This window comes from Littorina saxatilis, linkage group LG11, assembly GCF_037325665.1.
Source record: "Littorina saxatilis isolate snail1 linkage group LG11, US_GU_Lsax_2.0, whole genome shotgun sequence".
Taxonomy (NCBI): Eukaryota; Metazoa; Mollusca; class Gastropoda; order Littorinimorpha; family Littorinidae; genus Littorina; species Littorina saxatilis.
Genome location: NC_090255.1, coordinates 25,965,625 through 25,978,124, shown reverse-complemented (window position 1 = coordinate 25,978,124; position 12,500 = coordinate 25,965,625). Strand labels below are relative to the sequence as shown.

General features: G+C 45.4%; 1 protein-coding gene across 5 annotated transcripts in view; it reads right to left on the bottom strand.

Moving 5' to 3' along the window:
* Positions 1 to 12,500, bottom strand: part of LOC138980133 (transmembrane and coiled-coil domains protein 2-like) — a 155,737-nt gene that overhangs the window by 105,971 nt on the left and 37,266 nt on the right. For 4 of the 5 annotated variants that reach the window (XM_070352959.1, XM_070352960.1, XM_070352961.1 and 1 more), the window contains exons 1-3: positions 9,989 to 12,500; positions 3,394 to 3,516; positions 393 to 519 (exon numbers count right to left, since the gene is read on the bottom strand). The exon at positions 9,989 to 12,500 is cut by the window's right edge and continues 483 nt beyond it. In XM_070352959.1, the coding sequence (XP_070209060.1) occupies positions 393 to 519; positions 3,394 to 3,516; positions 9,989 to 10,163 (425 nt within the window). In that variant the 5' untranslated portion in view covers positions 10,164 to 12,500. The remainder of the gene's footprint in view (positions 1 to 392; positions 520 to 3,393; positions 3,517 to 9,988) is intronic. The other variant, XM_070352963.1, reaches the window with a different exon arrangement.

Genomic DNA, 12,500 nt, shown 5'->3' with positions numbered 1-12,500 from the left:
TCCAAAACTCTCCCTGGTCACAATCCCGTTTACCTGGAAAATCAAAAGCAGCAGCTACAATTAAACATTAACACAAATGTATTAACAAATACATGACTGTGTTGTGCATGTACAATGTTCGTTGGGAGAAAAGAATGTGACATCCGACAAACCCTGGAAATGTCAAGCATGACAGCTTAGATCACAATTAACTGTTATCATTTTTCAATTCTCTTGTCTTCATGATAATTGCACACATTCTGCAAGCAAAATCATGCTGCAATATTTCTGGTAATTCAAGCAATTAATCCAACCGCGTAAACCAGAGAACAGCTTTCACCAACACGTCCAGGCTATAACAGACAGTGTCACGTTCCCTTTTCTCAATGATGAAGGCCGGTTGAAAGACTCACATGGCGGTGTTTGGGTTGAGCCGGTTGAGCAGGAGTCCCAGGCGGTTGGACTTGCCTCCGTCAGCCGCCAGGTCATATGACTTGCGCCTCACCTGGTCGCCATTGCTGCCCGGCACCGTCAGACGACCTGCATAGAGACCAATGTCATCATGGCGGGGAAATAGCTCAGTCGGTAGCGACGCTGGCTTCAAAACCAGTAGTCGCTATCGGCGTGGGTTCAATCCCCACGTTCGGCAAGAGATTTATTTCCCAGAGTCAACTTTGTGCAGACTCTCCTTGATGGCTGAACACCTTTGTGTGCACGCATGCGCACGATAAAGAACCCAAGTTGACAGCGAAAGTCTCAGGGCTTGGAAACATGAATACATTCACGCATAGCGCATGCAGGGGAAAAAAAGGGTAGCGCCGTATACTGTATGGCAGCTCGCTTTCCCCAGGGAGAAAGCAGCCCGAATTTCCATGAGGGTAACCTCACAGGACTATATGAATCTTATCCTTATCCTCATCAGCAGCCGCATTAGCAAGTCTTGAACGTCATTAGTGACACTGTTTTTTCCAAGCTAGCCGAACCTGCCTTCCTCAATTCTAAACCCATTCTGACAGATATACTAAATACAACGCACTTTAAAGACCAACAAACCGACAATTTAAAGGCAAATCACAAAGCCTTTTTTTCAGTTTTGAACATAACAATTTTCTAAACTACAAAATAACAACAAACTGAAACTGCTTGAAACCAAGTGAAAATCAAGCTAAAACACAGAAGCTATCACATGAGAACTCATGATACATTTTTTTTTCTTTTTTTTTCGTTCATGGGCTTTGGAAAAATCTCCACTCTTAACCCACCAGGCGGCAGCGACCGGGATTCGAACTCACGACCTCCCGATTAGGAGGCCAACGTCTTACCACCAGCCACTGCGCGCGCCCGTATTCATGATACCAAAGTAGAAGTGATCAGTGGTCAGTGAATGCCAGTTCTTTCTTTCTTCTCTGTTTCCTTACATAGGCTGCTGAAACGTTGTTCTGCACTCATGATTCTAAATGTAAGTCCTTCAACACACTGACAGCCAAGAACATGTTGAAATTATTACACCACATCCACTTCAACTTGATGGTTGTCACAGAACATAAACTTCCTTTAACAGCTGGGACTATGCTGAAAAACACTGCTTATTGTGTGCTTACTACAGTCACAGCGCATGAGATTGTTTGAAAGCTAGACAAATACTGAATAGACACAGCTTCTGGTGCTAGGAAGTCACAGAACTATCTGGTTCCTTGTGTCAACCATGCCGATCATAAGTTAAGGTCATTCACACTGGCGGACAGTCTGAAATAACCATACTTGCACACTACTGCAGACTAAGTAATACGTAATTGTAATGCCAGCACTGAGCCTCTAGCTGTTATTACTTGCTACATGCGCATTAGAGGCACTTCAAATCCACTCTGTTGTTCAACTGCAATTATATTCTGGTGCAAAATATTGCTAATCAAAACTGGCACAAAAGAGATTATTTGGTTGGTTGTTTGGAGTTTATTTGCTTATCTTGTTGCTTTTGTGTGTGTAAAAGACCAAGTATCTTCACACGCAAGCAATGATAATTATAATCTTGGCTTGCTATTTCAACACAAGTTCTGATTTACATGCTAACTCTTCTGCTGCTAAAAAACAAAATGTGTTCAAAATTGAAACAGGTAATGCTCAGATTAGTCTTAAAAAACCCAACAAATTTCAGTTTCCTGTTCTGTCCCTAGTGTTGTTTTATACACTAATCTTGTTTTGCAACTTCAGAATTTATTGAGAACTGAAAAAAAGGAAGCTGACACTTTTTTCTCCTCAGAAATTGCACTTAGTTCAGGTGCCTGTAGTGTGTACAACCCTAAACAAACTTGAGGCAGATCATTTGACATGTATGTAGCTGTCAGCTTTAAGTCTGAAATCTGATGCGGGATAATCACCATTCACGGTTCATCCTATAACCTTCTATTACATGCACAACCTAGTGCCAGTCTCTGCAAGAAAAGACAACTTATTACATTTGGAGTTAATTGACATTGTATGTTGTGGTGTGTGTGTGTGTGTGTGTGTGTGTGTGTGTGTGTGTGTGTGTGTGTGTGTGTGTTTGTGTGTGTGTGTGAGTGTTTGTGTGTGTGTGTGAGTGTGTGTATGTGTGTGTGTGTATGCACGTGCGTGCATGCATGCATGTGTATGCGTGTGTGCGTGTGTGTGTGTGTGTGTGTGTGTGTGTGTGTGTGTGTACCTACGTGCATGTGTGGGTGTCTGTCAGTTTTAAGCAATCTGAGTTGGAATAATCACCAACCACCCTTCATCCATAACCCCTCCATTACATGCACAGCTGAGTGTATGTACCAGTCACCGATGAAAAGAAAGACAATTTGTTACACTAAGACAAGAGTTAACCACCTGAACGTGGCTGCCAAGGAAGAATGTCCTGTGAGACAAACCGCCTCAGGGGAAGTAAGGACGCAATACTGACTGCAAGGAAACGATTGCTTCCCTTGGATTGAGAACTCTCTGGCGATTCCTGCATACTGGATGTTTTCCGGAAATAACTGTCACTGACTGGTCAGTGTGAACCTTCTCTACATGCGTGCGTGCGTCCGTGAGTGCGTGCGTGTGTGTGTGTGCGTGCGTGTGTGCGTGCGTGCGTGTTAGTGTGTGTGTGTATGTTTGTGCGTGTGTACTTGTGATTGTGCGTGCGTGCACGTGCCTCAGTGTGTGTGTTTATGTGTGTAGTTGTGCGTATGCGTGATTGCGTGCGTGAGTGCGTACACGTGTGTGTGCGTGCTTGTGCATGCGTGCGTGAATGCGTGCGCGTGTTGAGTGGGCAAGTGCGTGTGTGTATGCGTGTGTGCGTGTGTGTGTGTGTGAGAGTGTGCATGCAAGCACGCATGCATGATGCGTGAGCGTACGTATGCGTGTCTGTGTGTGCGCGCGTGGAGTGGGCAAGTGCGTGTGTGTGTGTGTGCGTACCTTCAGGGAGACTTTTACGGCCCCTGCCCGCCTTCCTGGTAGGGCTAGGAGTGCTGGAGGCACTGACACTCACATAGCCCTCGCTCTCTGGGACCGTCAGGTGCTGTGGGGCCGCTCGCTCGTCTGAAACACACGAAAACACATACAAGTTTAGCTAAATATTTGGTTGTGAAGTACACACAAAAAACAATACAAAAAACACACACAAACAAACCACATACAAAAAACACGAAAAAAAACCACCCCAAAAAACCGTCATTCCAACATTGCCGATTGTCGCTGTCACGCCGGGCTGTTGAAAGTGAGGTGAGATCGGAGAGGTGGGGGGTGGGGGGGTGGGGGGTAAGGGTAAAAGGGAGACACTTGCTCCTCTGTAGCACAGTCATACAAAGTCATCAGATTTTTGGTGAGACCTCTTTTGTGACACCTCTCGTTTGAAACAAAGATCACATTTACATACTCCCCCCCCCCTCCCCAACCCCCCCCCCCCCCCCCCTGAACAGTCACACACGCGCTCTCGCGAGAGAAAAAAAAACCCACAATGAGACCTGGGGGAGGAGCGTCACTGCACAACAAAAGCCACAGAACACAACAACAGCCCCACAAGTTGACAAGATCAAACAAATCACTTGCATGAGTCACACACACTCGCACTATGTGCACAACACTACACCAAGTTTGCGCAGGAACGGAACGGACATGTTTGTTCAGTGTAGCCGAACCTGCCCTTGCGACCACCTTTCGAAAGCGACCTCCTGCCCAAAACGAACGCTCCGCCGGCTCCGCATCATCTCGGACGAGTTTGTCTTCTATACATACCTTTTCATAGCGACCACCAGTCTATAACAACCACTTTTGGTCGTAAGGGACAAATTATACCTGCGCAGAGTCAGCGGCACAGACGTCGCACTGCAGATTATTGAGGTAATTTTTTTTTCTCCCCAGCCCGCTACACGTTGCGTGAAAAGAAAACAGGCCAAGTACTCGTCATAATCCCTATCGCGGCATGCAGCGCCGCTGACTATGAGCAGGTATAATTTTCCCCTTATAGACTCCATGGCGTTCGCGACTAATCGGAAAAACCAATATCACTCACGAATTAGAAGACAGGGTGACTCACAGGGATACCGGCCACAAAGTTCGCACAACCAAAGTAATATTCTATTCCTTGATGTCCACGTAGTTGGCAGTACCATGCGTTAATACTGTCTTAACTCTTACATGGTTATTCGAATGGCATTCGTGTAAAAAAAAAAAAAATATGCACTATGACTGCGTATCCATCATCCTCTCTCTCTCTCTCTCTCTCTCTCTCTCTCTCTCTCTCTCTCTCTCTCTCTCTCTCTCTCTCTCTCTCTCTCTCTCTCTCTCTCTCTCTCTCTCTCTCTCTCTCTCTCGCTCTCTCTCGCACACACACCCACACGCACATACACACACACACGCACGCACGCACGCACGCACACACACACACACACACACACACACACACACACATCTGTCACCTGCATCTGGTACCTATGTACCAGACACAACACGTGCGAGTAAAATGTTATTCAGTTTACATCACAACCTGCCACCGCCCTCCATCATTCATACTAATGCCTAAAAAAAATTTAAAAAAAAAATGTTAGCCAAAGCATGTGTGTCAATTAAGTCGCATCCTCTAGCTTTATTCGGAGGGGAAACGTTAAAGTCCACACAAATCTACTGGCTTTCGAAAATGCGAAAATAAATCCGGCATTCCATGTTCCAGCTTCCGTCTGCACAGTGATTAAAGAGAACAAGAAAGAAAACTGAGACTGAGTCCAAGACTGAACTTTATTTTACAAGGATAAAGATTTAAGGCTAGGCCTTTTCTTACAATCTGTCCTTGAGAGAGAGAGAGAGAGAGAGAGAGAGAGAGAGAGAGAGAGAGAGAGAGAGAGAGAGAGAGAGAGAGAGAGAGAGAGAGAGAGAGAGAGAGAGAAGGAGAGCGAGAGAGAGAGAGAGAGAGAGAGAGAGAGAGAGAAGGAGGGAAGGAGAGCGAGAGAGAGAGAGAGAGAGAGAGAGAAAAAGACAGAGAGGAGGAGGGGGGGGGAGGGGAGGCGAGAGAGAAAGAGAGACTGAGAGGGGGAGAGAGAGAGGGGGAGAGAGAGGGGAGAGAGAGAGGGGGAGAGAGAAAGAGAGAGAGAGAGCGAGAGAGAGAGACTGAGGACGAGATGAAAATAGAGAATGAGAGAGAGAGAATGAGAGAGAGTGAGAGAGACAGACAGACGGACAGAGACAAAGACATAGAGACAGACTAACCAGCAGCCAAACATGTACCAGCTCTTGCGAACAGGATCATCCACTTTAAATAACATTTCCTCCGCTAGACACAAGCAGGAAAGAGCAAATCAAGTTCTTCAGACGTAATCCTTTTCCCGCTTCTTCCGAACACACATCAAAACCAACCGTACGTACTAGGTTCTGCCAAAGCCAAAAGCCTCAATGGAAAAGTCACTCTATCCAATCAAGTAGAGCACTTATTAAATCAGCGAACCTACCTAGAAAAAATCACCCTCGGCTAGACGGCAAGTTGATGGTAAAACCAAAAGGGGAACAACTCGATCGAAACCTGATACAAAGGGGAATTACTCCGTCTCCACCTGTCCATCAATGACGCTTGGTTCAATAAGAGGAGGCATGGAAAATCGGGCAGGGCTGTAATTGTGGTAGTTACAGAAGTCGGCCTGCTCCTCAATCTGCCTTTTATAGAATGTGGGTTAAGTGGAGAGATACTGTCTGGATTTGTGTGCTGCACAGTTGCGTTGTTCGATTGGGTTCCATACTTATTGTACTTACACTGGCTTCCATAGGCATACGTATTACTGCGACCACTTGCTGCAGGTGACCTGCAGGAGAGATTCATTCTCCTGTACAGTGGACACGTCTTTTCACACCCCGATTTAAGACTTCCCTATTGTTAAGACCATGGTCTCTAAAAAAAATTAAAAAAAATTGTTCACAACGTTCACAACAGACGGAAGGAAAGGAAGAATCACAACGGTGTGTTCACATGAAGCGGAGATTGCTAAACACTCTCCCTTTTCTCTCAGTGTCCATCGACACACACACACACACACACACACACACACACACACACACACACACACACACAAAGAGCTATGAACAACCAAATGGCTTCATCATCGCACCTCGCCCTTTTCACCGGGGTTCTTGACTGGGTCCAGCAGACCAAACAATCCCAAGCCGAAGGTGTCTACGACAAACCGTGGACTAATTATGGTAAAGACCTGATCCCGCAAGGGAGCTATTGTGTTGAAAATAGCCGTGTCTGTGTGTGCCATTTTCTTCGCTTCGGGCAGAATGACCACTGACCGTTCTCTCGGTGAAGATGGAACCAAAAAGCTCCACAAAGCGTCGGGATCCTTCCAAGAATTAGTACATCTCTGACAAGTGTTGGTGAAAAAAATGATGGTGGACTGCTAGGAGGGTGCAATGCTATACTAGGCCCCCCAAAAAAAATTGTCTGTTTAGGGTAACCCGACCGACCCTATCGATTTGGCGCCGACCCAAAAACTTTTTTTTGATTTCAAAAAAAGAAAAGAAAAAAAAAAGAGGTAAAAATGCTAAAAAGAGACATTTGGCGTTTCTTTCTCTCCCTTTCTCTCTGTTTTATTTATACGTTAGTTTTGAAACATGTATTCATCAAATATAAGAAGTGAATGTTCAGCCAACATAGCATTTACACCAACCAAAAAAAAACAAAAAAACAAAACTTTACCTACCTACCGACCCTACTTTTTTGGGTCATGTTACCCTAAACAGACAATTTTTTTTTTTGGCCTAATATGCTACCTTGCTTTTTCTGTCCCCAGAACTAGCGTCTATTTGGCACATGACGTGATTATATGCTAGAGGAGAGTGTATCTACCTTGCTTGTTTATATTGCTGATATTGTTTTCTGACAGAGGTAGGACTTCCTTGGTACATCTAGAAGTCGTTGACGAAAAAGCGAAAGTTGGCCTCGAGAAGCCCTACTGGCAGAGGAACTTGAAAAGCTCATTCCCCTTGTGCTGTATACTTGCTTGACTGCCAAAAGGACGTATTTGAATCTGTTAGAAATATGACAGATACGATCTACTCGCACAGAGACTTAAATACTTGATTCACTTGTGCAGCTCAGCCTCTTAATTTTAACTGCGGTGTGACAACCAGAAGGGTGAACCTTTCTTTGTGTTTTTTACCCAAAACAGCCAACGAGCTGAGAAACTTGAAAAATTCATCTATTTGAATAAGCACAGTGGCTAGATTTTCGGCAATTACTTGTCTGCCAGAAGGGTACATCTACCTTCGTTGTTCATAGGCCAAATACGACCTTGTAGCACAGAGACTTGAAAAACGTATTCGCTTGTGCTGTGCGGAATCTAGATTTTCAGCCGTAATAGACTTACGCTGTCTGGCTTGAAACAGGGGTACGGGTGGCAAAGTAAGCAATGCTATATCACTCATGGCATTCCTCTGTTCAACAATCTCTCTGTACTATAAAATTAGGCTACTGAAGTGAGAGAAATTTGGGGTCGATTGACTTTTCTCCCTTGAGCCATGATGGACTCTACTTTATCAGATCGAGAGAGCCACACTGATGACGCCCTGGAGACAGCAAAAAGTGAGAGGATGTAACGACCTAGACAGGATGAAAGCAGACAGTGAGAAAGAACTGAGAGACTTTAAAACACGCACAGCTAGACACACACGGACAAGAGAGAGAGAGAGACACACACACAGACATACACACACACACACACATACATACACAGACATACACACACACACACACACATACATACAGACATACACACACACACACACACACATACCAGAGAGAGAGAGAGAGAGAGAGAGAGAGAGAGAGAGAGAGAGAGAGAGAGAGAGAGAGAGAGAGAGAGAGAGAGAGAGAGAGAGAGAGAGAGAGAGAGAGAGAGAGAGAGAGAGAGAACTAGAAAGATACACTGAGAGAATGAGAGACATGAGTGGGGGATCGGTTCGCAGATGGGGAGAGGTAGAAAGGCAGAACCTTTTGTTAATTGTTAATTGTTGTTATTTATGTGAATAAAATTGTTTGAAAAAAAAAAGAAAAAAAAAGGCAGAACCCAGTCTTACAAGCAGGCAGGACCCCGCCACTTTCAAAGCCCAAGTCGCGAACAGAGCAGCTGGTTTCAAGAACTACGTTTCAGTCATCCCAACAGAGACATCATTACGGAACGGAAAAGACGTCAAATGTGTCCCAAGCAGATCATCCTCTTCAGAAAGAACCAATCAGGGGCCTCGATCCATTCTTCAGGGACCAACCAGGTGCCTCCATACTCCAGGGACCAATCACGTCTCTCCATTGTGGAGGGACCAAGCACTTGTCTCAGGTGCTATTTTCTGACACTTCTGGACATGAAAGGTTATTATTGTGTCCCCTGGGGTTGTCGTTGCTTGGGTTTAATTTGTAACTGTGCGTGGAGTGTGTGGCTGACTGAAGGGGTGGAGAGTCTGGACAACGAAGATAGGTGTGTGTGTGTGTGTGTGTGTGTGTGTGTGTGTGTGTGCGTGCGTGTGCGCGCGTGCGTGCGTGCGTGTATGTGTGTGTATGTGTGTGTGTGTGTGTGTGTGTGTGCGTGCGTGTGTGTGTGTGTGTGTGTGTGTGTGTGTGTGTGTGTGTGTGTGTGTGTGCGTGTGTGTGCGTGCGGGGAAGGGTAATTTCATTAGAAGAGGGGTAAAATTAAGTACTAGAGGTGCGTTTGTGTGTGGTGGTGGCGGTGCGGGGGTATGGGACATTTCATTAGAAGATGGGCAAGATAAACCACTGAGAGGGTTGTGTGAGAGTGTGGGGGTAGGTGGGGGGGGGGGGGAGAACAGACTGCCGGTGTTGTATCTTACCCTGAGGGAGAGAGCCCCTGAATTTGATACAAGCCCTCGAGTAATCAATCTTTCCCCTCGTCTAATTAAACAACACACACCACCACCATCAACACCACCAACACCACCACCAGAGAACAGCCAAGAACGTATCTCTTCGCGGTCCACGGCCAGTCGGACCGACAGCAAGTTCAAAACTCTCAAAAGCCAAGCGGTACACAGTCTGCAACCCCAAACTTATCCATTGGGTTTTATCCACTATACTCAAGACTGCATAACGAACCCAAACCAATATACCCAACTCTTGCACAAAGTGCAATGGTACTGTTTTCATGGCTCAATGCTGGACTCATGGGTGGGAGCCCCAAATGTTGCCAGGACTGAACATTTTGGAAGGCCGGGGTTCAGAGGCTGCTAAGGATCTGGCGGGGTGCAGGGGCAGAGCGCTTGCTGGGGGTCTAGGGGGTCTAGGGGGGCTGTGCATCACTCTTGCTAGTGGGTCTACAAAAACAAGTGGTAAACAAATTTCAAGAAGGGTTTTAGAAGCGGCTTAAACAAAAACTTAAATTGGAGATGCACATAATTAAAAAATATTGTAAACTTGAAGGCTAAGACCGGCAATATATTATTGCGCAAAACTAAATTAACCGCCTCAAAATGAGGGAGGGCTACACTGCCATCTGAGCTTATCTCGTCCTATGCTCACCTTTCTTCTCAGACCAGTACGGAGCGAAGGTGCCCTCTGACCTCCGCGAGGCGAGGGGCAGGGTGGGGGCGCTGTACTTGCGGTTGTGCTGGATGTGCTGGCGGTACCAGGCGTCCAGGTCGTCCACCGTCTTCTTCATCTTGTCCGCGTCGGGTGAACTCCGCAGGGTCAGCATGTGGGTGGGTTGGACCACTTCTCGTCTACCCGGTTAACACTGGGTGGAATTCTCGTCAAATCTCCCACAGGTCTCCACTGTGATCTGAACTACTCCTTCGTCTTCTCCGCGTCGGGCAAACTTCGCAGAGTCAGCATCTGGGTAGGTTGGACCACTTTTCGGCTACCCGGTACAAACTGAGTGGAGTTTTCGTAGGATATCTCCGGCTCCCCACATCAAGAGTCTGGTTTTGGGGAAGTGGTTTTTCTAGAGTTAGCATGTCACACACCGGGACTTTGTGAAAGGTTTATCCATCTTGTTCATCTTCAGGAGAGCATGTTTTCAGTACAATGTAAATCCATTGTGATCAGTTTTCAGAAGCACATCGTTGAAATCACATTGGAAACCAGATACGCTTTCCAAACAAGTATACTATCTGTGTGTGGTCACAGGCGATGGTGTAATCGTCTCTCCAGAACTTTGAAGTTTGACAAGGGGTGCCAGAACATACTCCAAGTTTGGCATACTGGCCTAATTATCCCAGGCGATGCACTTCTTGAAGACAACGCACACAAGTAATCAGTGCCACGCGAAGACTGAAAAACCAGAGGTCCGCAGAAAGTTGAATATTCCGCTAGTCCACGTCAACGGTAACGTGATTTTCAAGCAGTGGAACGCTGGTTGACTTTGCAGAGACAAACCTGCACCAGTTTCCATCGTGTACAATGTTTTTTCAACATCAAGGAGTTTATGTATCAAGCTGCTAAATGTTTCGTTGTCGAAATTAATCCACTGGCCTAAAGTCCACTCGCTCATTAAAACGAGTCTGTAGATGATCACATACCTATATCACAGACACAACATCCGCACTGCATCACTTTCCAATGTCATGCAAATGCTTGAATGTGATGAGCGGAGCAATTCTCATTCAATCGATTATCAGTCTCCATGCGATGATGTGTAATTCGCACGTGAAAGCGAAAATAGCTTGAGTTACACACAACTATCTTCGACTTGTAATTGTTCAGCGGTGTTGTTCTTTCCATAAAGTGAAAATCGTCCACATGATTAACCGATGATTGTGCAGTTTTGTTCTTGAAAACAAAAACTCGGATACCATACACCTCTCATGAATGGTTGATTGATCTGTGTTGTTCTCCTGCTACACACACAGCGAAAATTGCACATAAATAATAATCAATCGCTGATATCCAGGTGTTGCTCTTCTTCTTCTGTCGTCACCTGCGGGATAATACATTTCAGGTTCACAAAGGTGCACTGCGATAGTACAGGTATTCCTCCTCTACCAACACAGAACCACAATGCACTCTGCTCGAAAAAGAGCAGAGTAGGCGTGGACGAGAGCTATATAGACAGTACTAATACTACAATATTATAAGTAAATCAATCACACAACGTGGAAACAGCTGGATCCGGTCGGTAAACATCCCGCAGAGTCAACGCGTTTTGTGCATACCGCGAAGCCGTCCTTAACTTGAGCAAACACTGCCAGTCTTTTTTCTTTTTTTTTTAACACAGCGTCTACGACAAATACTGTGACGTTTGCTCGCGAATTTAATTGTAATGGCGTGCAATCCAAAGCAAGGCGTGTGACCGGAGAGTGAGAATTAAACCCGGGTTTCATCCTAACGGTCTAAATAGCTTCGAGTCTAGACGAGGGTTGATTGAGACCCACGGCAAAAGTTTCTGGTTAGTCTTTTCATTTTGTTCTTTTGTTCTTTGTTTGTCTGTTTGCCCGCCGTTGTTGTTCTTGTTGGTTTTGTTGTTGGTGTTGTTGTTGAGGTTGGTGTTTCAAGTGTGTTTACCAACACTTATTTTAAAATGCTTATTACTTTGAACACACGGAAATACATGTACGACAAAAAAAATGTTTATGCGTACCGTTGATACTTGGTGCAAACGTCTGCCAGTTTACATACAGAATGGACAAGCACGTACACTTGGTTGGATTTGGAAGCTGTAAAGTTCCGCCGAGGAGACCTTGGACTCCCTAAAATGTATAACTTGGTCCCGGACCCTTTAGGTAGAGCATCTGTGGTGAGCCCTGCATATCATATACCGTAAAATCCCTAGCAAACGCCCAGAATCTAGCAAACGCCCATCCCCAACTTTTGGCCAAAAGTTGTCCAGAGGGGTCACTACCTAGCAAACGCCCACCCTTTTTTGCTTTTTCAAAAATTTGTTTTAAGACAGTCGGCCTCCTTTATCTACGATTTGTGCACACTGTTCGATGGTTCGCCGGTTTTTTCTTCTTTTTTTTTCTATCACAGAACGTTGATCTTAATTTGTGTAAACAAACGGTGTGTTTATTTTTCATGAAAATTGCATAAATCACAT